Genomic DNA, 27,143 nt, shown 5'->3' on the forward strand with positions numbered 1-27,143 from the left:
ATGGATTCCCTGAAAAAATAAAATAGACTGAACAGAAATCAATGACACTCATGAGACAGCAAAAAATATTAGAATAAGATCAAAAAATTAAAAAATAAGAAAATAAAACACATGTAATATGAAGATGTTTACTGGTAAAATAGGTCAAGAGATATTTTAAGAAAACCATTAGATTCCTTGGAAACCAAACTAAAAAAAGGATACTATATTTCAAGAAATGATAAATGAAGATTTTGCACATTTATTAAAACTAGAGGGCAAAGTGAAGATAGAAAGAATTACTGATCACTTACTGAAAGGAATCCAAAAAGGAAAAATCCCTGGAATATCATAACCAAGATCCAGAACTTCTGCATTGAAGAAAAAAAATGCCATAAATATCCAGAAAGAAGCTATTTAAGTACCAAGGGACCACAACCAGGATCACACACAATCTGGCAATTTCCACTATAAATGAGAAGAGATCTTTGAATACAATATTCAGAAAGGCCCCGGAAAGGAGAATATACTTCTACAGGGGAATAAATGGATCTTTAATGGAAGAGAGGATTTTTAACCATTTCTGATGAAAAGATCAGAAATGAGCAGGAATTTTTAAACAGAAATAAAATAGACCAAACCCTCCTATTTACAAACAGAAGACTTCAGAAAAACCTGGAAAGGCAAATTTATTTGAGGAATTGGAAAGTGTTGTATGATGATCTAGTCTTAACATTCTAATAGATGGAGAGTAAACAAGTATCTATCCAGAAGGTAGATGTCTCCAAAGAGTAATGGATGACTTAAATAAGAAAAACACAGGCCATGGGGGATGGCTTGGTTCTGTACTGAGGGTTTGAAGAAGAGAAAGACAAATGAGAGTAAAAAAGATGAATCCACTGCTATGAAAAGGAGGAAGTAGGAAAAAGAAGCAACTAGGTGGTGCGGTGGACAGAGTGCCAGGCATGGAGTCAGGAGGACTCATCTTCCTGAGTTCAAATCTGTCCTCAGACACTTACTAGCTGTGTGACCTTGGACAAGTCCCACATAACTCTGTTTGCCTCAGTTTTCTCATCTGTAAAATCACCTGGAGAAGGAAATGGCAAACCACTCCAGTATCTTTGCCAAGAAAACCCCAGCTGGGGTCACGAAGAGTCAGACATGACTGAAAAACCACTGAACAATAATAGAGAATGGAATTTGGGAAACATGAGTAAACAAATGTGAAAGTGGTAAAGTTGGCAGCATTTGAACCTTACTCATCTTACATAGACAAAGGAGAATGGTTAAGCAGGAGGATAAAATAGGGAAAAAATAGCAAAACAAACTTTCCAACACTGAAGTGGGGAGTGAAAGGGGAAAAAAAGAAAACTAGAAGCTAAGGCCTTAGATGGCCTCTTAGACACTTGGGGAATGGATAAATAAATTGTGCTGTAGAAATAGAATGGAATATTATTATTATGCCATAAGAAGTGATGAAAGAAACTGTGTCAGAGAATACAGGGTAGTATGAACGGATGCAGTGATGGGTGTGGAATCAGAACAGTTTGTTCAAAGATAGCGACAACGTAAAGAAAAACAACTTTGAAAGACTTAATAATTATGATCAATGAAATATGTCTTCAAAGGGCTTATGATGAAACATGTTATCTGTTTCTCAATAGAGGGATGATGCTTATAAGGCACAGTGACACACATTTTTAGACATAGCCAATATATACGTTCACTTTTCTTTCTCTTGGGTAACATGGAGGAGGGACAAGTCAGAAGGAGGCCAGTTAGCAATAATGATTTTTTTTTTAAAAAGAGAGCAATTGAAACATTTAAAAAAATACAAAGAAGAGAATGAAAAGTTCAGAAGAAATCACGGACAAGCAAGACAACTGTGAAAGTTAAGATACCAAATTCATTATCTATTTAAAAAAAATGAATAATACTCACTATATACTTTTTAAAAAATGGTAAGACATGTGGAATCACAGATTCACAGAGAATTCCATTTTTGTGTTACATGTATATGGAAATGCTATTTTTGATATTTACTTTCTTAGTATTTAATTTAATCAAATAAAAATAAAGGAACTATGTTAATTAACCTTTTCACATCAATCTGAGAAAGATATCAATGCCTTTCTCCAAGTCATTGATAAAAATTCAAAAAATACATAGCTAAATATGACTCTGGTAATATTGAACAAAAGAGACTTCTTCAGGTTAAAATTAATCCATTAATTAACATTTCTGTGGCATAATAATTCAACCCGCTTGGAATGTACCTAACTACAATTTATCCTATATTTCTTTATCTTGTCCACAAATATATGATGAATAATATTTTTCATTTGCTTTGCTGAAATCTAGATATAGTATATCTCTAGAATTCCCTTGACCTACCAGATTAATAATTGCATTTTTAAAAAAATGAGGTTAACAGTGGTCATGGTAGGAAACATTTATTAAGTACTCACTATTTGCCAATCATTTTGCTAATAGCTGGGGATACAAATATAAAAGTAAAAACAATCCCTTCCCTCAAAGAGTTTATATTCTAGTGGGCAATTCTGGGAAGATGGTGGAGTAGTTCAGGAAATTCCAGGCTCTCCAAATTTCCCCTACAAACAGAACATTACCTCAAAATGAATGTAGAGCAGCAAAAATAAAGAGATAACATTCTAATGAGGGGGAGAGACACACTGGGGAGTGTTGGTCAGATAGCTGATGGCATCATGTAGGGGTAGGCTAAAACATGCCTTCCAGGAATAACGGCAGAGTTGATTTGACTATAGTTCTAGAAATTTCAGGATCCTGGTAATAGTATGCACACATATAACTTGAATCCAGATATTCCTGACTCCAAGATATGCTCTTAATCCAGTGTACCACACTGATTCTCAACAACATAATGAATGGTATCAATAATAATAACAATAACTCATATTTCTAAATAATTTAAAGATTACAAAGCACTGTCCTTACAACCTAGTGCAAGATAATGCAAGTATCATGACTCCATTTTACAGATGAAGAAACTGAAGTTCCATGGTGCCAGAGCTAATAAATGACTGAAGCAGGACTTGTGGAATCATTTCCCTCTTTCTAGCCACTAGCAATTGATCAATCCACCAATAAGCATTCATTAAATGTCAACCATGGACTATTAATCTGTGAGCTAAGTCACAGGGACTGTCTTTTGCCTTTCTTTGTATACCCAATACTTAGCAGAGTCTGGCACATAGTAGGTCCTTAATAAATGTTTATTAACTAAAAGAAGAAAGCAGTTCCTACTTCAAGGAGTTTACAATTTATTGGAGGGGACAAGCAGGTGTGTATGTATCACAAATCTAATGAGAAGATTGAGTGCATAGCATTTAGAGATTGGGGAATAGTAACCCAAGTACCCTAGTAATACTTAATTCCTAAAGCAAACGTCTCACTTATCCAGACCCAAACTGTGCAGAATACTGATCTAGCTGATATAGCAGTTTGTCATGTGCACAAATGAGCAATGTAGTTACATTTAATTAACTAATCTATAGACAGATCATCACATCATAGACTTGGAACTGGATAAGAAAACTGAAGTAAAGAGATATTAAATAATTTGTCCAATGTGGCACAAGTAATATGTAGTATAATCATTAAGGAATTGGAACCCAGGCTTTCATTCATCTTTCCCTGCACTGCTTATTAGTAAAGCTTGTCTTTCATTGTGTTCCCTGTATATTTTGTCCTCGATGTCTGCTTACCTTGCTCTGGGGGCACTGTGTCTATCTCAATTCATTTATACAAATGACCTGACAATTATCACACAAGAAAGAATTTCCTGCTTTTTTATTATAGTAATTTTGAAGGACTATTCCATCAAGGATGTTGAGGACTGCTTATTATATGCCAAGAGCTTACACAGGTTTCCCTAGCTTTAAGAAATAGATGTGTTTCTGATAAAGTGCATACAAGTAGAAATATATTTAAATAACCTGGAGAATCTTGTGAAAGGAATATTACATATATGGTAAAGTGAAGGATCCTTCTGTAATGGCAATTTTCATCTCCTAATTTGTTTTGAGAAATCTGGATTTTTCTTTTACTCTAAGGAATACCTGTTCAGAGCAGGTTGAGCTCATGTACCATCTACTGGAGGCTGTTGGCATCTTTCCTTTTCTAGAAGGTTTGTTTTCCCTAGCAAGAAAATCACAACTGTGACAAATGGCTTCTTGGTGGGTTTTAGTCACATACCTAAACAAGGCACTAAATGGGGAAGATCTGAAGCAGGGAAGCAATGGGGGCTGCCAAAGAGACAGCTTGTACTGCAGCAAATGGCAAAGATGTGTATTTTACACATACATCAGGTGCCTGCAGACAACTTCTGTATGATTACAAGGACATCTTTGACAAAACTGGATTAGAGAGAACAGAGCCAAAGGAATATTTGCAATTTAGTGCTCTACTCCTTCCCCAAATTACTTTTCATTTACTTTGTATATATTTTGTATTAACTTATCTACATATACAGGCAGATATAAATCCATATATATATATGTGTGTGTGTGTATAGTATATCTACATGTGTATATCCAATAGAACAAAGGCGTCAAACACATAGCCACATGGTAACACTCCTGAGTGCAGCCAGAATTAGATTAAAATGTAAATGGGAAATATTTAACAAAATAAATAAAAATACAACAAAAATAGACAGTTACCTTTCAAAACTAAATGAATGTGTATGTGGCCCACAAGGATGTGTGGCCTCTATTTCTTATATATTTAATACCACTATAATAGAACAGTAGTTCTTGAAGGCAGGGATTTATTCATGTTAATCTTTGTATGCCTAGCACAGTAACTTGCACATAGTAGGTTCTTAATAATTACTTGTTGAATGAATAAGTAAAATCATGCCCAGAATGAAGAAAAAGATATACTCTTTTTCCACTGAGAAAAAAAATGGAATGAATTTAAATTGTATTAGGGGAGATATAAGTTAGACACTGGGAAGAAATTTACAACTGGATTATGACACACTTGACTCATTTTCCAGGGAAACTTCTAATATAAGAGAAAACCACTATCAATTTAGGATTCAGGTTTCCTTTGAATTTAATTCAATTCAGCAAATACAAATGCAGAATGAACCTTAAGGTGTGAAGGAACCTCAAAGGCTTTCTAGTCCAACCTATACCTGACTAAGATTCCTCCCTAAACAATGGTCATTTGGTCTCTGCTTGAAGACCCCTCAGTGACAGGGAGCCTACTATTTCCCAAGGCAATCCATTCCATTTTCAGACGGTTTTAAATGTCTGAATTTTTTCCCTATGCTAAGCCCAAGTTTGCTTCTGAAACCTTCATCCATTGTTTCTACTTCTCTCTTCCCCATGATAGCCCTTCAAACACTTGAAGACAATGACTACATACCCCCTACATCTTCTCTTCTCTAGGTAAACATCCCCTGTTCCATCAACTGATCCTCATGCAGTATGACCTTGATGCCCTCTTTCTTTCCTCTGGATACTCTCCAATGTATCAATGTACATTCTAAAATACGGTGGCCAAAAGTGAATAGAATCATTCACTGACCAAGGTAAAACACAGTGGGACTGTTAAGGTTTAGAGGAGCTGGGACCCCAAAATCACGACATGCAGATCCTACCCGAATGAATTTGACTCAAGCCTTCCTTCAGTCAAAGACAAGGTTTATTAAAGATCTGCCATATTGGCCAGACTCTTAAGGAATCTCAACATTTGTGATGTGTATAAAGACAAGCGGGCGTGAGCAAGCCTCAGTCATTGGCTAGACTCTTAAGGAATCTGAGTGTTGGCTAGACTTTAGGAATCTCAGCACCTTAATGGAGGCCAGATGGACCTTATACACAGAAAGACTGTGAGAAGGACCTAGGAGTGGCCAAGTAGTTTGGGGTGACTGGAGGAGGGGTCTGAGAGAAGGCTTATCTTGATGAGAGTGACTGGGAGGTAGAATAGGGTCTAGATAGGATGGGAGGTACTAGACAATGGAGGGCTGGGCTAGGTTTAAGGGCATTAGAGAATTGGGAGATTGGGTTTAGGCAATAGTGAAAGACCAGGTGATAGGATTATAGCTTCAGGCAAACACTAGAGTTTTCCTTAATCAAGTAAGAGAATTCAAGTACAGTCTAAGGGTTGTTATTATAATTGGGGGAATTATTTTTTGGGGAAGGGCAAAGGTCTCGACTTGGGCCTGTAACCCATCAGGACTAGTAGCTCCCTAATTCTAGATACTTTGCTTCTTTTAATGCAAGGTAAGTGGCTTTGGGAATCAGATAGAACTAGGTTCAAGTCTCATTTCTGACACATATTACTTGTGTGACCATGACCTCTCAGTGACCCAGGCAATCCCACTAAGCTAACTATATCAGAGAAATCACAGATCTGGAACTCCCACACTCCAAAAAAAAGATACCATGAAATTCTGGACCTGCCAAATCACATCACTGACTTATATTGAGCTTGTAGTAACTTAAAGTACTAGGTCTCTTTCAGACAACTGCTATAGCATTTTATCTCCACCATGTTGTACTTGTTACATTGTTGTTGTTTTTTAATCCAAGTATAAGGTTTGACATTGAGCCCTTTTCATTTTTATTTCACTGGATTCATCCCATTTTTTAAAAATTCTGAATTTAAGGTGAGAATTGTCTCTCCTAGTTTTGTGTCATCTAAGGAGGTAAATTGATGGGGATGGGATCTAAACACCTAAAAGGAAAAGACCATGTCTTTAGGATTTGGACCCCAAAAAGAAAATCCCTGCCTTTTCCCAAATCTCTGGCATTTGCCTAAGGCTGTAATCCACTCAACTGGCCTTTCATGATGGTTATGCCCCATGTCCCAATTCTGTTCTGTTACCTCCTGATTGCCCCTGGCTAGTTCCCACTCTAATCCTATCTTGACTCTATTCTCTCTTGGCCAAGTGGTCCAGGTCCCTGGTGTTCAGTTCACCCTGGTTTACTGGCCACTCCCATCCAGATCCTCCTTAGACCCCTCCTCCAGTCATCCCAGACTACTTGGCCACTCCTGGATCCCTCCCACAGTCTTTCTGTATATAAGATTCATCTTGTCTCCATTAAGGTGGTCAGATTCTTAAGATCTGGCCTGCTTGCATTAGCGATACAAATGCTTAGATTCCTTAAGAGTCTGACCAATGTGGCAGATGTTCTAATAAACCTTTTCTTTGGCTGAAAGAAGGCTGGGGTCGAATTCATTTGGACAGTACCGGTGTCATGATTTTGGGACCCTTAAACCTCAACAGTAATAAGTATATTTCTGTCCATATTCAAACAGCTAATGAAAAATATATTAAATAGCACATGGCCAAGCACAGATCCATAAAGAACTCTTCAAGAAATCTTTCAAGCTGACTTTGAACCAGTGATGACTACTCTAGGGGTGTGATCATGCAACCAGTTCCAAAGCTCCATAACTACTGTCATCCAGTTCACATTACCCCAACCATCACTTCTATAATAAAGGCATAAGAGACTTTGTCAAATGCTTTACTAAAGCAGTCATTTTCAGATTATAGTTTAAAAGCTGGTAGGGAATTTTTTTTAATTTTTTTTTTTTAGTGAGGCAATTAGGGTTAAGTGACTTGCTCAGGGTCACACAGCTAGCAAGTGTCAAGTGTTTGGTATGAGGTTGGATTTGAACTCAGGTCCTCCTGACTTCAGGGCCAGTGCTCTATTCACTGCGCCACCTAGCTGCCCCAAAAGCTGGTGGAATTTAAGTGTTAGTGAGACCAAATCCTTCATTTTACAGCCCAGAAAATCTGGGTTCACAGAAGTTAAGTAGCCTCCTTAACGTCATAAAGGTAGTAAGTGGTGTAGTCAGGATTTGAACCCAGGTCTTATACCTCCCAAATCCAGTACCACTCTCTATCATCCAGGTCAGGAATCATTTAAAAAAAACAAAACAAAATAAACTTTGAGCTACTCCATCTTCTCTTCTTTTTTTTGGGTGGGGAGGGAGACAAAAGACAGAAGGAGAAAAAGAAAGGAGAGGGAGAGTCCATTAGATATCTGAGATCCATAATAAGAGCTCCCATTTATAGAACCTTTAAGGTTTGTAATATGCTTTACATCATTGTCTCATTTGATCAGAACAAAATCCAAACAATCCAATAAAAGTAGGTGTTTCTATTACCCCTTTTTGTCTAGATAAGAAAACTAAGGCTTGGAAAGATTAAATGATTTACCATTAATCACACAGCTACTAAGTACATGCATTGGGATTTGAATTCAGATTTTCTAAAGGAGTTCAATTACTCATCTATTAAAAAGCTGTAGCATTGCTCCATACCAGTCTTGAAATTTGTTTCCTGAAATCAACTGTTCTGTCTTTTTCCTTTCTTTCCATTCCCTCCCTTCCTCCTTTTCTTTGCTTCTTTCTTCCGTTACAGTATATGACAATGAAAATATCCCTTCTGCTTTTGAGTCTAAGCTTCTCAAATCCCACCTTCCCACTTTCATCCACTGGCCTTCATAATTTCAGAACCCTTCAGTTGTAAACTAGAATATGGGTAAGACTTGAGGAGGTTTGAGTTAACTGCTTCCCCCACTCTAATTCCCGCACATCAGCCAAGGCTTGGACTGAAGAAGCTGGGTACAGAGCTGGTGCAGTTTAAATGAACTTTGCCCCTATTTAGATTGATCTGGGACTAGCTATGGGCCTTTTGGGCCAGAAAACTATAAAAGAAGTGTTTTTGGCTTTGTGGAAGAACTTCTGAGACTCCAGGGAACCTCCTAGCCGGCTGCTTTTAATCTCCTTACTTTCATGACTTGTTTTTCAACTGCCTTGGGAACTGCTTTTACCTGCAAATTTTGCACATATTTTAATTAAAGGGATCGACTACTTGAACCCCCAGGCTCTGAGTGATCCTTTGCACCAGCTTCCAAACTGCAATTTAGACCCCACCAAATCTTCAGTTTAGTTCCTTCTTCTTCCCACACCAGTATTAGGAAAGGGACTGTGTAGGAGGTAACACTTAGGCTTAGCCTTCAATGGGGATAGAGAGTCTAAGAGTCAGAGATTTAGGAAGGAGAGCATTTAGGCTTGGAGAACAAGCTATAGAAGGCAAGGAGTTGAATGTCATGCTTGGTGGGGGGGGGGTGAATGCAGAAAGTAGGTCAGTTAAATTGGAAAACACAAAGTGGAGATGAGTAATGTGAAACAAGTATTAAAAGATAGGCTAAAGTCAAATTACGAAAAGCTTTAAATACCAAATAGAGTTCACATTTTATCCAAATGCTCTAAAGAACTACTATACCTTCCTGAGGAGGGAAGTGACATGGTTAAACCTGGTATACTGGAATATCAATTTAACTATTTTATGGAAGATGGATTAGAAAGGGAAGAGAAGGGAGGTAGGGATGACAATTAGGAAGCTACGGAAGTAGTCTAGGACAGGGCTTACACTTTTTCCACTGCCAACCTCCATTTAAGAAGTGCCGGTCTAGGAAAGAGGTCATAAGTGCCTGATTTAGGGGGAGTTCAATTTTTTAAATGCTTGTGAGACATGCAGTTGTACATGTCCAAAAGGTGTTCTGGAGAGGAAGAAAGCTGGATATGGTGATTTAGTAGAACAGACATTAAAACCAAAACAAAAACACCACCCAAACCAAAACCAAATAAACCTATTTAGTTGAGAAGCCTGTAGAATCTTTGCATAGAATCTTTGATTTTGAACATGAAAGGTGGCACACCAGACTGAAAATAATATTTATCCATAACATACAAAGTCCTTGGAATGTTTAGCTAGCACAGAAATGTCTCAGAATCCAGAGTTTCAGAAACAGGCTTTCATGTTTCAGTTCCTGATATGAACCACAGCCAGAATAGAAGGGGCCAGAGAAGTAGGCTAACTTTTCCCTACTCCCCTAAACTCCTTCCCCCAATCTGGATCTCTTTCAAATCTCCCAGAAAAGTTCAGCTTGAGCACATTTTAAATTTGGGATAATTCTTATAAATAAAATGCTTATTTTTATCATTACTGGTTTGTCCATATGTGGTAGTATACAGAAAAACTTAGTGTGGTCAAGGATATTTTTTGATAGCAAGGAAAATGAGCTAACAAGCTTCTTTGCTTCATATATAATTCTACAATTTAATATAATGATATACATATGCATAAGTGTAAAGACAGCTCAATAAATGCCTAATCTATGTCCAACTAGGTACTTTGGAGCACTCAAACAAAGACTTGGTCCCTATATGTAAAGATAGGATGGGCATACATGAAATGCCTTCTAAGATCATCTCCAATTTGTCATATATTTATGTATATGTATATGTATACATATATATCTTTATTTTTATACAGTTTTTTTCATGTTGTCTCCCCATTAGATTATGAGTTCCTTGAGAGATGGAATTATTTTTTTTTCTTTCTTTTGATCCCTAGCATTTAACACAGTGTTTGCATACAGTACACACTTAATAAATTCCTGATGACTTGAAATAACTAGAAATCAAAATAGAGCCATATTTAGTTTAGTGCCAGATTACCTGTCACAGATTAGAACTCTTTTACATCCACAGGATGTCCCAAAAGTCTTAGTGCCATTTGAAACTTTAAAGTTGAAATGAAGCTTTAAATTTTTATAGCTTAAAATGGCACTAAGATTTTTGGGACAGCATGTAGATGTACATGTAAATGCGTGCACATATATGTGTATTCAGTATCTTACACATGATGAAGGAAAGAATGAGAGAAGAACAAGAAATTTCCACACCTAAAAGGGGCATAAATCAAAGCTCTTTGATTCTAATTCAAGTCTTACCAACAGCCATTCAGAAATTCTTAATCAGCCTGAGATTTCAGATCAATATAATTCTAACCAGGCAGCATAGTGCAATGGAAAGCATAGTGCCTGGCACAAAAGTCATTTAATATAAGGTTTTAGACAACACTGCTGTTTTGTATTTGTGTGGCTTTGGGCAAATTGCTTCATCTCTCTGGGCCTCATTTTCCTCATCCATAAAATTAAGAGGTTCCTCACCCTTGAACTAGACAATCTCTAAGCTTCCTTCTAGTTATACATCTGGTTTTTCCTTAACATTAGCACTGGAGATTCAAATAAAATTTAGAGCATTCATAAATCTGACCTCATTGCCAAAAATTGATCAAGTAGTTTTATGTTCTTAATTATTTTTTTTGGAGGGGACCTGTATTTTAAATGGTGTTAAGAAACTCTTGCTGAGGAACTCCCTTTGTCAATGCAATTTATAATCTTGGCAAGCTGCTTGGGGGCAGTGAGAATTTAAGTGACTTATTAGGGCCAAACAGCTGGTATATTTCAGGCAGGTTTAGAATTCAAGTTTTTCTGATTCAAAGGCCAGTTCTCCATCCATTTATACCATGATTGAATTAATCCCTCAAAATATTCATTAACCTATGGTCAAGTTTTATTAATTCTGATCATTCTTAGAATTCCACTCTACAACATCAAGGTACATTGTATTTTTCCACACTGCTTTTAAAAAATCTGACTGTGTATAGGTCAGAGATATTTTTGAGATTGAAACTCTATAACATTGATTTGTGGATATTGGGAAACATTTAGATTAGATTAACTTCAAAGAGGAGCACAATTCATCTCTGAGAAAAATAAGTCTGAGCAAATGTAGTGCTTAATCCCAGGTAAGGGAAAGTGAATTTCCCACTATAATTGTCTTCTAGAAATAGAAAACTGCAATATTTACCAGTATATGCACACCCCAGAAAGTTTAGCCTAAGGAACACCTAAACTCACATAGCATCATTTTCACAGGTTAGAATTTCAGTTTCTTTGGTTTGGCCTTACGAATAACTAGATGTTTTGTAAACCTTTTTGTAGAAAAAGTACAATATGGAAGGCAAACTTCTGAGAGCATGGGGGATTATGGGATAAATTTATTGGGAAAAGAATGTCTCGTTTTTGGAGATATGAGACCCCTTCTTGAACATGTTAAATATGAGTTCCCCACAGTCTTCATCTCCCTGTCAGAGTTCCATTGAAGGTGCAGGTCCTGCTAGTGGTTTTCACTTCTTCTTATTCATTATTTACAGCTCTTTGTGTTTTCAGCTGTAAAGAGCTTTAGAACCTTAATAAGAAATTTCCTAAGTGGGAGTTATCATGCAGTCATTCCACTGAAATAGCAAAAAGCTGCTGTAAAGTAGAGGTGTTTCCATCGAGTAAGACTGTTTGATGTGGTTATTCTACCCACATTGCTCCTGGCCTCAAACCACAACCCGAGGTTAAAGTCATCTGATAAATAGGCAAAGGCCAGCTAGTCAGTTCAATCTAATTCAACTAAACCAAGGGGATCAGGAAAGGCTTCCTTTAAGGGATTAGCTCAGGAGCTGAGCCTTGAAGGAAGCTAGGGATTGAAAAGGGTGAAAAGAAGAAGGGTGTTCTAGGGATGGGAGAAGCCTGTGCAAAGGCAAGGAGGTGAGAGGTAGAGTATTGAGTTTGGGAAACAGTAAATAAGTCAGTTTGGACATTAACAGAGTGCTTGAGGACAGGAGCCAAGAGCCAGATTGTGAGAGAGAGAGAGTGTGTGTGTGTGTGTGTGTGTGTGTACACATGTACATGCATACATGTGTATCTATATCTATATATAGCTATATACATCCAAGAGTTTATATTTTATTCTAGAGTCAATAAGGAGTCACCAAAGTTCTTGAATAGGGGATTGAAATGGTCAGATTTCTACATTAAGGAGTTTATTTTCTCATTTGTGCAGAAGATAAATTGGAACAGAGGACAGCCCATAAGCTGGGAGTTCAAATGCTTTCTCTCACCTTCTATTTCCTCATCTGCACAATGGTGTGTGCATGTATATTTATATATGCATCCATATATACACATGCATATGTATGTATATAGACATACATATTTGTATATGTATGTGTGAATGTGTATATATATATATACATATTATATATAAAGAGAGAGAGCTTTGCAAACCTTAATGTTCTATGTAAATGTTTAGTGTTATGAAAATGATAATGAAGTCACAGACGAGTTTTACTCTGCATTGGTGGAGGATGAATTGAATTTCCACAGAGAAATTCCTCATAGTAACCCAATCAGAGATTGTAATTTAATTTTTCATGCAAAGAAAAAGACCATCCCTGTGATGTGGCAGGTCATCTTTAAATCATGGCAAGACAAATTACTTTATATATTTCACTATTTTATCTGCAAGAAATCTAATTTAGAATCCATATTACAGAAAGACTTGAGGGGGGGAAAAGAAATCATAAAATTATATATTGAGATGTCTGTATGTAGGGAAGTAGGAAGAAGGTATCCAGCTCATTTGCCTTGGCCAGAGGAGGTTTATGGGGTGAATGAATGAATAAGAGCCTCAGGGTGTGTATAGATAACTAGTTAGATATTTAGCATTAATTGGTGGAGTACCTTCTATCCTATAGGCTGGTTCTGACCAACTAACAACAATAAATGGTTTAGGGCAACTGATCTAATTCAGTACCTAGGGACAATGCTGTGTGTGTACTTTATCTCTATCACTGGACCATGAATTTCTTGAGTATGTAGCCATGTCATAAATTTCTAAAACCCTGGTTTGGTACAGTGGTAGGCACATAGTCAATTCAATTCAACAAATATTCATTAAATTTTTACCAAATATAAGTTCATCCTTGTAAGCACTGGGGATACCAAGCTGGAAAACAGCATAGCTCTTGCCCTCAAGGAGTTCACCATGTCCAGTAATATGAATGAAAATGAATCAGGATATGAATGAAAAATGGCCTGTGTGATTATCACCTTAAGATGTCATTACTCAATATTATTAATTAACTTCTTTCTTTAACCCTGCAGCAAGATACCTATTCTCCTTTGAAGTAAAATCAAATCAAAACCAGGAAAGGAAGTATAGGAGACAGAGTCAGACTTGCATACTCTTTTTTTGTACTTGCTAAGTGGCAGGCCATTTAATGCCTCCATATTTATTTCTCATTGGTAAAACTTCCCAGGTACAATCCTTTCCAGGGAGAAATGTTCCAAGGATAAAGAGATCAAATCTGTGAGTGTACTTTGAAAAATAAAGTGGGGGGGAGAGATACATATTAACATTATCATAGCATTTTTTAAAATCTTCTATTTGGCTAGGTAAATATCCATAAGGAAAAAAAAAGTACTCCAAAGATTTTCCTGTCTTTGATCTCCAGAGGGGCTTATTAAAAACCATAAATGCAAGCAGCTTGAACTATGTTAGCCCTAGAGTTAGTTTTACAATTTTCTGTGAGAGAAGGAGCTATGCAAATTTTTGTAAAAATTAACATTTCTGTTGCATTTTATATTTTCAAAATGCTTACACCATCATTTGCTCATTAGCACAGCAATTTTATAGTTCTCTGATGAGAATCTGAGAACCATGTAAACCTTAAATATAGGAAAATTCCATTTCAGAACAAAATTGAGAAAGAACATTTGTCTAACATTTTTAGGTATTGCTGCTGCCACCCCTGAGATCATTATCACTTCAGGCAAAATTGCTCATTTCTCCTCCATATTCTGATTTTTAATGTAGCTATTTACCATATTATCTTTTCTTTCCCCAAGGAATGAAATTAGTAATATAAGGTTATAAAGTTTAGGTCCGGAAATGAATGCTGATGAATCCAAATGCTTCTCTCAGTTCAAACTTTGTTTAACAATGTAAAACCACTGGTAGGCCCAGAAGCCTGGTGTATGCACTTACTCCTTCTCGTTAAAGGGCCCCTCTGCTCTGGACTTAGGTATGTGGTTTGGACCAGATTCATTCCTAAGGTGATTGTGGCATCTTATAAGAGGGAGGTAGCAGGGCTAGACTTTCATACTATTGCTGAAACCCCAAGCCCTCTGTCCCAGGGAATATTTACTTTTAGCTTTGGTTAAGGCTTACATCCCTCGAAGGGGAGTAGCTATTCAATGTATAATGTACAGTATGAATCAGACATGGGACCAGGTATTTATTTCCTATATATAAAAGAAAAACTAAAAAACAAGACTCTCACACATAATACACTAAAATGGCTTCATGCTAATTACTGTTATGTCTAGTCAAGAGGTTGATATTTTAAACTAACTATAAAGCAGTTTGTAGGATTGCTGATTTTACATTTTTCCTTGATACTGTGCTGAATAAACAACTTTTGGTACAAATCTTCCATTAAAATGGGCCAGACTTGGGACAATCCTTTTGTTGGCAGTCTTCTTCTCTAAGAGTTCTGGAGTAGTTGCTGCTCCAGCCAAAATAAATAACAGGAGGTTGATATTAGTAAGGAGATAGTAAAATGCCTTTGATGAATCCATATTACCTGGCCCAGATGAACTATAGAATTGGCAGTTGTGATTGCTAAACCACTGTCAGTGACACTTGAACGATTGTAGAAAACAGGAGAGGCACCCCAGATTGGAGATGGTAAATGTCACAATTTTTTAAAGAAAGGGGAAAAACAGAGACTGTAAGTTATAGGAGAGTGAGTTTGATTTTGATTTCTGAGAAAATTCTAAACCAGATCAGTAAAAAGAATCTTTGTAAACATATATGTGAGAAAGTGGTAGTTTTGAAGAGGAATCTATGAGTAGGACTGGCTGGTACATACCAGTTATTGACTCTTGCTAGTTTTCTGGATTAACTTGGGACATAACACCTCCTGCTTCTTCCCTAGGCTTCCAGATTACCTGAGGCACACAATATCACAGATTTGCCCAAAATCTATCCTGGAATGCAGCAGCTTCTTGACCAGAAATACATAACCTCCTGCTCATGACTGCTAGAAGGCTGTCTTTCTGATACCTCCTGGATTACTATGACCTGGCTACTTAGACAATTAAAGGCTGTGTTGAAATCTGGAGAGTCAACCTTGAACCTTCTAGTCATTGGTGAAGGAGACAATACATAGTAGCAGGTTTAATTTACAGATTAAAAACAACAACTAAAGCCCAGAAAGGCGAAAGGAAATATTGAAAATTAGTAAGTAGTGAGGCAGAAAATAAAACCACAATCACTTGACTTTTAGTTTAGGCCTTCATCAGGGTCCCAGACAACATTCTATATGTGGGATACTGCTACCACCAAATGCATTCCTGAAAACAGTAAGCTAATTGCTAAATACACACATTTCCAGGTTTCCTTTATAATTCCTCACTTTTTTTTCTTAGCACTTTAAGGTGACAGCTCTATGGAGTAAGGGCCCATATGGAACAAGAATGGGTGTTCAGTTTACATAGAGCCATGGTTAACAAGGTCATTTGGTTGGAGACAAGAGACATACCATTTTAACAAAAGCCTGACACTTCCAAAGAGGAACAGGTTGAACAGTGGCCCTGACAGCCCACCAGACATTTCAGCATTTAACAAAGTACTGCACCAGATATCCTTCTGTGGACAGAATTTTTATGGCTAACCATTCACCAAAGACATCAGTCACCTTGCACTAGAGCAATAGCAAGGGCAGTCATCAATCTGAAAAGAAAGGTATGAAATGGGAAGAGGAATGGTGACAAATACAGCAGAGTGGAAATCAAGGCACTTTTACAACTATGTAAGCAATCACCCAGAGCTGACTTCATGGAAGGCAGCTCAATTTAACATCCTATCCAATGGACACCTTTGCAAGAATCATTATGGTACCAGACCAAATACATCCTCGGCTGTATGGCTTATGCAGGCTCCTAAATGCCATACCTTCACAATGAGGAAATGAGTGCGCCAGCATGCATACCAATCAGGGGACAAAAATCTTTAAAAGAAAAATAAACTTACGATGGTACCTTCTACCAGAAATTGACATAGAAAATCAAGACCTGGTATGACTTTTCTTGTTAGTGTATATAGATTACTAAATGATGTGATGGTGGGAAGGATAGATATCATTGATATTAATCATGTTAATGGTAGAATCAACACCCCAAAAGATCTTTATGAGCTAGGATGATAGGCTAAATCTAGCAAAATGAATTTTAATAGGAATAAATGTCAATTCCTACACTTGAATTCCTAGGAATTCAATCAACTGCAAATACAAGGAGGTATGGCTAGACATTAAGTTTGTTTTTCTAAAAAGACTGGGGGTGTTAATGAACTGAAATCTTATACGAGTTAACGGTATGATAAAAGTAGCCAAAAAAAGCTAATGTGATTTCAGGCCATGGTGAGTGGAAAGAATTTTGGATTTGCAGTCAGAGAAAAAGCATTCAAATCCTGGCTCTTAGTCAATAAACATTTATTAAGTGCCTACTATGTGCCAGGCACTGTGCTAAGCACTGGGGATACAAAGAAAAGCAAAAAAAAAAAAAGTAGTTCTTGCCATCAAGGAACTCGCAATAACACATGCAAAGAAATTCCAAGGTAGCGGTTGTGGGGGAAGGGCAGGAAGACCTCCCCCGAGGCAAGACAGCATGATGACGTCCAGAGGAGTGCAACCCAGTGTGAAATGATGAGACAGATGGCTACCCTGGCCAAAATCCTTAAATAGAGGATCTGAGAGGAGCTTTCCACTTTCTAATAAGAGAGAGGGAGGGGCTCCAGAGGCAGGTGGTACTGAGGATGTGTGAGTTTCCAGGGAGGTAGTAGGGCTAGGCTTTCATACTATTGCTGAAACCCCAAGCCCTCTGTCCCAGGGAATATTTACTTTTAGTTTTGGTTAAGGCTTACATTCCTCAAAGGGGAGTAGCTATTCAATGTACAATGTACAATATGAATCAGACATGGGACCAGGTATTTATTTCCTATACATAAAAGAAAAACTAAAAAACAAGACTCTCACACATAATACACTGAAATGGCTTCATGCTAATTACTGCTCTGCCTAGTCAGAGAGCCCATGTATGTTTAATTCTTCAAGTACATCTGAAGAAAAATGTTAGAGTTTGAAAAAGCTCTGTATAAAAAAATAAAGCCTAGAAAACAAACCTACCAACTATCCCTCCAAAGCAACATCCTACCTCTAGATTAGAAGCTGATCTTAACTACCATGGGACTAGAACTCTGAAGACATGAAATATGACAAAATAAACAGTTAATTGGGGACAATAACATCCCACGCTACTGAAAAATAGGCACTGCCAAGAATTATGTGAGGGAAGGAAGAGTGGGAGGAAAAGTAATGTTGGAGTCCAGCAGACTAAATCCGAACACACCAGCTGACATGGCGCTGATCTACTAATGTTGGGCATATACTCGAATATATTATAGAAAGGAAGAGCCACCAATAAAACATGGATGGTCTTATGCTTAATGATGAATCTCTTCTTGGAATATGTATATATGTATGTAGGTTTATATGTATATTAATAATTCCTTCTTGGAATAAATATATCACTGGCCACCAGGAAATTACAATAAACATCCAGAAATTTAACCCATGGAAGCAAATTCTTTGTTCATATTAAATTGGATTCAATTCAATGTGCATTTGTTAAATGCCCAATATATGCAAGGCACCATTAGATGCTAGTGATACAAAGACAAAAATAAAACGTTCTATTTCCTCGAGGAGCTTACATGCTACTGTAACATGAACATCCTTAAATAGTAGCTTGTAAGTTGGTGTTAATGTGACCAATCACCAGAACTCATTCATTCATTCATTCAATACTAGAGAAACTACTACACAGAAGATACTGTCCTAGACACTACAATGCATACAAAGACAAATACTCCTGCTCCCAAGCAGTTTACAATTTAGTAAGAGAGATAAAGATCTGGATGCAAATAGTGACAATGGAAAGCAAAGCATGATAGGTAGATGAAAGAAAAATAAAGTTCTGGTAGATGAAAGAAAAATGTGAACTTGTGAGAAGTTCAGGAAGAGGGCAGAGCCACTTCCATCTGGGAGGTTGGTAGAAGGAAGCAGAAATTGCTACGTGGAATATGGGGCATTGGAGCTGTGTTTTAAAAAGCAAGGATTAAATCCATGATTTTGGGAGATTTGGAGTATAGTATAAGCAAAGACATAGGCTTGGGGAAATTAACACATGTTTGGGGAACAGTGAGTCCAGTTTGGTTGGACTATGAGAATGCTAAGGGATATAATGTGAGGTTAGCCTATAAAGGTACCTAGGTAGTTGAAATTGTGATAGTGGATGAGATCTCCAACAGAGAGATTGGGACAGGGACAGAGACAGGGACAGAGGAAACCCTGATCCATTGGCAATTCAGGATAAAAAGGAGAAAGAGGACTCTGAAAGAGACAGAAAAGGATCATAGAGAGAAGCTGAGAATCAGGAGAATAAAACACTATGGAAGTAGATGAAACAGAGATCAAAAGCTTCAAGAAGGAGCCAATGGCAGAGTTTCAAGTTCTACAAAGGTCAAAAAAGATGAAGGATACTCTTGACTGTCTTCTGGTTACAAAAGTTCATAAAGAAGGATAGCTCTTCCACATGTATTCTAGCAAAACAAACAAAAAACCCCAAAAAAGGCATCAGATCATATAATGATCAGGAAAACCAAAGAAACATCAGTAAGTTCTTCTTCTCAAAACTTCATGAGAGATAGCCAGAAGTCACAAGTCCTGACTAAGGAATCTCACAGAAGGGCAAGCTAAAAAAAAAAAATAAATCAGAAACCCAAAGTAGCATCCTGATTGCAGAGGCCTCTAGGGAGACTGAAGCCTGAATCAACACTAAGACTGGGGAGGCTCTAAGAAAAGGGAGAGGTGTAACCCTATAATAGTGTCATAATTAGTAGGAATAGCTAAGCATAGAACTCTGACTGGGGATACTGATGCCTGCTAGCAATATGAGTGCAGACATACCAAGGGAGGAGGAAACCAGGAGCAGGAGTCTAAGAATCTAGAGTCAGGACCAAACATGATCTTTCCATCCAACGAAGAGTATAAGAGGAGATGGATTGTAGTCTCTGGCATAAAAACCTTTACAGGGACTGAAATTGTAGGTATGTGTAATCATAAGACATTAAATACTATGAAGAAATATTATGGGCAAAGAGCTTCCCAAGTGGCAAACTTAGAAGAAAAGAATAACTGAACAACAACACAAGCATTTTCTTTTTAAAAAAAAATGGCTTGACAAGAAGGACTGTAAGAGTGACAGAAAAAAAAATGAAATGATATAATGTGAATTATAAATGAAATAAAAGGAAAGACTTGGAAGGAGAATAAAAAACTTACAACAAAGGTGGAAAATCTCGTCTAAGTAGTGCTCTCTTTGAAAGTTAGAATACACCAAACATAACTCAATGACTCCAAGAAATAACAACAACAAAGTCAGAACAAAACCAAAGATTGAAAAAATAAAATAGAAGATATTTGCAATCAGAAACAAATGACTTGGAAAACAGATCAAGGAAAGAGATTTTAAGAATCAGACTCTCCGAAAACCACAAGAAAAAAACAGTATCTGTATACTGCTAGAAATCATAAATGAAAATTGCCTCTGTTTACTAGAACCAAAGGTTAAAGCAAAAATAGAAAGAATCCACTGGTCATCTCCTCAAAGAAACTAGAAAGTAAGATCTCCTAGGAACGTCATAGCTAAAACTTGGAACTTCTAGATCAAAGAAAAAAATATCATCAGCAGTCAGAAAGAGTTCAAGTACCAAAGTCACAGGAGATAAACTACACAATTTTGTTTAAATAACATTTAAAAGTGCTGGAGCATGGACACACACACACAAACACAACAACAACAACAACAACAACAACAATGCCAATGCAGCTAAAATTAGAATCAACACATTTAAATGGGGGAGAAAAATCTCTGCCACCAAATTATCTGATAAAGGTCTCACATCCAAGATAAAAAGAGAACTGATTCAAATCTATAAAAATAAGAACTGAAATGGAAAAGTAGTTAAAGAATATGATCAGGCATTTCTCAAAAGAAAAAAGCAACCTATCAACAATCAAAACAATCAAAAATACTTTTTTTTTTTGTCTAGGCAATGGGGTTAAGTGACTTGCCCAGGGTCATATAGCTAGTAAGTATTATGTGTCTGAGGACATATTTGAACTCAGGTCCTCCTGAATCCAGAACTGGTGCTCTATCCACTTCGTCACCTAGATACCCCAATCAAAAATACTTTTACATACTTTGGGGTATATTAAACTTTTACCATATGTGATAGGATCAGGGTTTTCCTTTACCCACAGTAGGGATTAGTTTTCCTTTAAAAGCAACAAAATTATTCTTGGAAACTAATTGACCTCTGCCTCCCTTCATGCAGCTTTCTGGTCTCCCAAGTGCATAAAACTGATGTGGAGTCAAGGCCCCTGTGATGTGGTAGATATCTGAAGATCACTACAAGTTACTATACTCTCCTCTGCTGACCAGACATGCTTTCATCTGAAGACAAGAAGGGCAGAGACAATTGATGCTAATTAAGTACCACTTGTTCCTTATGCTTGCTGTGATGGAGAAAGTAAACTTTTTCCCTTAACTGTTCAATGACATATGCATATTTCATTTTGTCTCAAATTGAACCTGAACACTAACTCACTGGTCTGCCCCTGACAAAAATGGTACTACAAAGGAATACTTTCAAGGTGATCTGGGTACATCATGTGCCTAGTTGTGTGTGTGTGTGTGTGTGTGTGTTTAGTTTCTTTTATAAATAAAGAAATAAATTTAGTAAAGTTATAGTTTGATGAAAAAAAATAAAATGGATTAGTGCTAGTGTGTCAATCATCCATATAAAATGTTCTAAATCAATAATAAGAGAAATGCAAATTAAAATAAGTGAAGTTTCAGTTCATGCCCATAAGACTAGCAAAGTACACAAAACTGGAAATCGGTGATTTCTGAGAGGATTCAAGAGGACATTGTTGGTGGAGCTGTGAATTGGTGGAACCATTCTGGGAAGCAGTCTGGCACTATAGCCTTAAAGTCATTAAACCGTGCAGACCCTTTGACATAGTCATTCCACTAATGGAGATCAGAGAAAGACAGAAAAGACCCTTCTGAACAAAAATATTTATAGGAATATTTTTTGTCACAGCAAACAGTTGGACATGAATTGGTGAATGGCTGGATAAATTCTGGTACCACTGTACCAGAATAAATACACTTATTTATGTAACAGAATATTATTGCATCATAATAAGTGACAAAAGAGATTTGATTCCAGGTTCTGACTCTAGAACTAGTGCTCATCACACTGTATTCAAACTCTAAGGAAGTTTGAAGTTTGGATTCAGTCAAAGGGCTGGACTTAAGGACCTAAAAGGCCACATGTGTCCTTGAGGCCGCAGGTTCCCCACCTCTGCTCTACGGCATAAACTTTAACTTAGATTCAGATGAATTACTGATGTCACTCTTCTTTTGAAAAAATTAGGTGATATCATTCTATCAATCAAGCTTTAAAAGCTAATATTTAACTATTAAAAATCATAGCTCACTTTTACCCTAAAGACCACTACTATTTACAGACTTGGATGAGAAAATTTCATGCCGATTTACCCTGAATCCTACTCTCATATGGGTAATATTCAGTTTATCATAACAAACATCTCTAGGCTCTTTCCCTTGTCTGCCAGCTTTTATTTATCATTGTTAACAGTCCTCTTTTTAGCCTGGTTAGGCTATTAAAGTTAATTAAAAGAACAGCCTTAATTTGCACTTACATATTTTTCAACAGCTAAAGATGACATTTTCCCTCAGACTTCCTTATGTCTTCTTGCCCATGTGATTGAAGTAAAAAAGAAACATAGCAATTTGCTGAAGCTAAGAACATGAAAGCACTATAACCAAGCTCAACCAGACCATTATTTACCTCTATAATTTTTCTAAGGATCTCAAACCTACTTCCTCCATATTTACAGATTTGACCTACATCCACATACAATGACTGTGTAAGAGCTACAGCTGTTTTCATGATATTTCTATACAATATTTAAGTAAAGCTTAATTTCATGAATAGAACAAACCATAAAATACATTTATTTTCTTTCTACTTAATATTATGCCATCAAGGGATCAGGCCAGAAAGTACTTAGAGAGATAAATGAATTAGGATGATTTAAATAATTTACATGTACTTGTTTCTAAAGACTAGTCCAATTTCATTAAATTAAAAACTATTAATGACTTAATTAGGGTTCTATATTTGATTTAATTATGAAAGATAATAATTCCTTAAATAATCTTTGTGCCTTGATAAGAACCATCATTTTGTTAAAAACCTGAGTGAGGGTGTCCCTTTTACCTCCATAAAGTTCAAGATATTTATATGCACTTGTGAAAATGAAGCCTACTTTTCCTTTCTAGAAAAAAGTAATGATTGTACCAAACTGACCAAATCTTATGGCAAACAAATGCTACAGTTCACTCTGCAAAGGTAAATTCACATAAGTAGCAATAGCTCTTTAGAAACATTAGGCTTCTGGGTTCAGAGTAAGGTACAAACAATTCATAAAACTTTTTTTTTCTCTGAATAGACTCTTTTTTCTAACTTTGTATTTTTTATAGACACAAGTTCAAATTCTGATTGAAAATAGATGTGTCAGAATCACAGTATCACAGAATCTCAGTATTGGAGAGTATTCCAGAGAGTTGGAACATTAACGTTTTTAGTTAGGCAAGGTCTCGGAGATCCTTTGTTTAGGTACTGGCTTTCTTTTCAGATGAGCATTTCAATTTAAAACTTTTTTACCTAGTAGGCAAGAAGAGAAATGGGATGTAGTCTCTATTCTCTTTAATATTAACACTGACTATTATGGAATAATAGAGTTGGAGAGTTAGCAGAATAGTTCGAGGCTGTCTAATCCAACTCTTATTTTCCCAATCAGGAAACTGTGGCTCATAGAGTCTAAGTGACTTGCCCAAGGTCATATAACCAGTAAGTATCAGATGCGGGATTTAAACCCAGGTCTTCCTCACTAAGTATAGTACTCTGTCTACTACGCCATGCTAAGATGTTAATCTATTAGCTCTAATCATGTGATTAAAATATCCAAAGAGTACAATAATATTCTTCTGATTTACGTTACCATTAATGGCTATTAATCAATTAAGAACTAATAATAATTCAATGAAACTATATTTCAGGCAAAATAACACTTGACTACACATAGTAGTACCAAATGGGAATTGTTTCTTTTTTAAGAAGAATATTTAAGTGGAGGGATTTTTTCCAAAAGAAAAAGAAGTTAAAATATTTAAGAATTTTGTTTTGATGAAAGGCATGTTATATGAAACTTGAAATTAAAGTTGTTTTCTTTCTAGGACACTTAATAATATAATAGCAAATCAACCTTGGTCTTACCCTTTACTTTCAAGTCTTCCAATACCTTTGACTGGACTGTTGAATCACTTACTAATTTGATCTCAATATTTCGAGCAGCCAATTGTAGCAACTTTTCAAAAAGACGCTGACCCTAGGAAGAACATTAAGAGATAAGAGTGAGGAAATGCAGAGTCACTTACTTTTTTCTCTTGCTAAAAAATTAAGGCATTTAAAATTTTTTTTAAATGAAACTAAGTTTTACAAAAAGGTAGACAGAACAATCACATCAGTCGTTTATCACACCCTTGTTATATTCCTGGCACTATGATAAGTGCTGAGGTTCCAATAAAAGCAGAAAAAAAGTCTTTGTCCCCAAACACGATGCATTCTAATGGGGGAGACAATGTATGAATATATAAGTACATACAAGATAGACAATATAAATGGAAGGTAATCTGAAAGAGAAGGCATTAGAAGCGAGGGAGAATGAGAAAGACCTCCCTGTAGAAAGTGGGCTTTGCGATGAATCTTTAAAGAAGCCAAGGAAACTAATGAAATTAAATTAAACATATTCTTCTCCAAAATTTCCAGTGATTTATGTTGGCTTCTGGATTTTAAGTACTTTAAAAAATATTTTCTTGAAGTAAATATGCTTCATAAAAGCAGTATAGTATGACATATAGCTAGCCTTGGAGTTTGGATGGAACCTTCCTCTTCTTTCTACTTATATAGTTAACTGTTCTTCAGTTTTTAGTCTTCAGCTGATGCTTGGAGGCAATGAGAGATTATGGACAACAAGGTGGTGCAGAGAATAGAGTACCCACCCTGGAGTCAAGAGGAGCTGAGTTCAAACCTGACCTCAGACTAGCTGTGTGACCCTGGGCAAGTCACTTAACCCTGTTTGCCTCAGTTTCTCATTTAGAAAATGAGCTGGAGAAGGAAATAGCAAACCTCTCCAGTATCTTTGCCAAGAAAACCCCAACTGGGGTCACGAAGAGTCAGACACAACTGAAATGATTCAACCCCAACAATAAAATGTGAGATTAAGTGATTAGCCCAGGATCACACAACCAGCTTGTGTCAGAGGGGAGATTTGAACTTGGATCTTTCTGACTCTCAGACTGGCTTTCTATCCATGCAGTCTTGAGTACATGTATATTTGTGTAAAAATGTATGTAAAAAATTCAAAGGTGTTAATATTTTCTATCAATTATCAGAAAGGGGATTTTATGTATCACAGACCTCAGAATGGTGGTGAGTCTGCCCATACGCATATATCCCTTTACCATGGAAAGGCTGACTGACAATTTCCAATTTTAAGATAACTAGGCATTCTACCTAAAAGACTGCACTGCTTTGTGATTGGTTCTTTACATATTTCTAACTGCTAACTATCTCCAGCTACTTAGAAGACTTTTCTTGAGGTCTCCAGACTTTGCATGATGTTTGTAAATCACTTCTAGGATAAACAATAGCATCTAGTGGAGAGATCAACAGCTTTCAGGGTAGTGAAATCACATTTTATTGCTGGGGAAAAAGAATTAAAAAATTATAACAAATATGCATTGTCAAACAAAACAAATTCTCTCATTGGTCATGTCCAAAACATATGTCTCATTCTGCACCCTTAGTCCATCACCACTCTGTTAGGAACTGGATAGTATGTTTTGTCGTTATTTCTCTGGAATCGTATATGATTATTGCAGCTGATCAGAATTCTTATGGCTTTGAAAGTTGCTTGTTTTTATAATGTTATTGTATAAATTGTTCTCTTGGTTCTGGTCATTTTTTTCTTAATCAGTTTATACAAGTCTTTAAAATGATGACATTGCTGATTGCACTTTGGATGATGCAGTACTGTAAATTTTGGCAAGTGCAAACTTTGAAACTGCCTTACTATTATGAGACACTTCCTAGCTGTGTGATCCTTGGGAAGTCACTTAACTTTTCTCAGCATTAGTTTCCTCATTTGTAGAATGGGAATAATACCTACAGCACTTACCTTACAGTTGTTGTATTAACTAAAATTATGTGTGTAAACTGCTTTACAAAATTAAAAATGTCACACAAATGACAGTTGTTATTTTTAGTTGTTGATTTTTTATTAAAGTAGTGATTGAATTTAAATCTGAAGTCTAAGGGCTAAATATAGTGCTCTGTACAAAGTAAGTAGAAGGCAGCTAGGTGGCTCAGTGGATGGAGCACTGGGCCTAGAGTCAGGAAGACCTGAGTTCAAATCCAGTTTCAGAAACTTACTAGCTATGCGACCCTGGGCAAGTCACTTAACCCTGTTTGCCTTAGTTCATTTGTCTGTAAAATAAGCTGGAGAAGGAAATGCAAATCACTCCAGGATCTTTGCCAAGAAAATCCCATGGTCAGCATTGGTCCACGGGATGACAAAGAGTCAGACACAGTTGAACTACAACAAAGTGGGGGTGTAGCAAATGACCTTAGTGGACATTAAGCATTAAATATATCTGCAAGGATAAATTTAGAAAGTTCCAAGAAATTCAAAATGGAGTGAATGGCATTAATAGACATTCCAAAACAAGCCTAACTACAGCATTCACTATCAGTGATTACATAATTACGTTTTTTAAAGCCACCTCTGTGTAAATACTAAGCATGTGAGAAAAGTAAAAATATACTTCCTTTAATCACAGTCTGTCTGGAACTGCATAGCTTGTACTATCCATTTCTACTTATTTAGAAGAGGCCTGAGAGCCTTTGTTTTTAGTCCCATAAAAATAGAACTTTGAGAGTCAACGATGAGCTCCAGAGTCATAAATATAGGCTAGATAGGAGAATTATTCTGTTTCACATGAACCAAATATATGGTGAGATCATTAATTCAGAGCAACAAAGCCCACATTTAAAAAATGCAAATATACTCTCACGGGAGTACACAGAACAAAACCCAAGTCTCTTCTCTGGTTACGAGGATGGGAAAAATA

General features: G+C 36.6%; 1 protein-coding gene across 1 annotated transcript in view; it reads right to left on the minus strand.

Moving 5' to 3' along the window:
* Positions 1–27,143, minus strand: part of LOC114050093 (inactive phospholipase D5) — a 394,466-nt gene that overhangs the window by 128,019 nt on the left and 239,304 nt on the right. The window contains exon 4 of the mRNA XM_027871645.1: positions 24,229–24,340. Coding sequence (XP_027727446.1) covers positions 24,229–24,340 — 112 coding nt within the window. The remainder of the gene's footprint in view (positions 1–24,228; positions 24,341–27,143) is intronic.

Source organism: Vombatus ursinus, unplaced genomic scaffold, assembly GCF_900497805.2.
Source record: "Vombatus ursinus unplaced genomic scaffold, bare-nosed wombat genome assembly UNPS02014798.1, whole genome shotgun sequence".
Lineage (NCBI taxonomy): Eukaryota > Metazoa > Chordata > Mammalia > Diprotodontia > Vombatidae > Vombatus > Vombatus ursinus.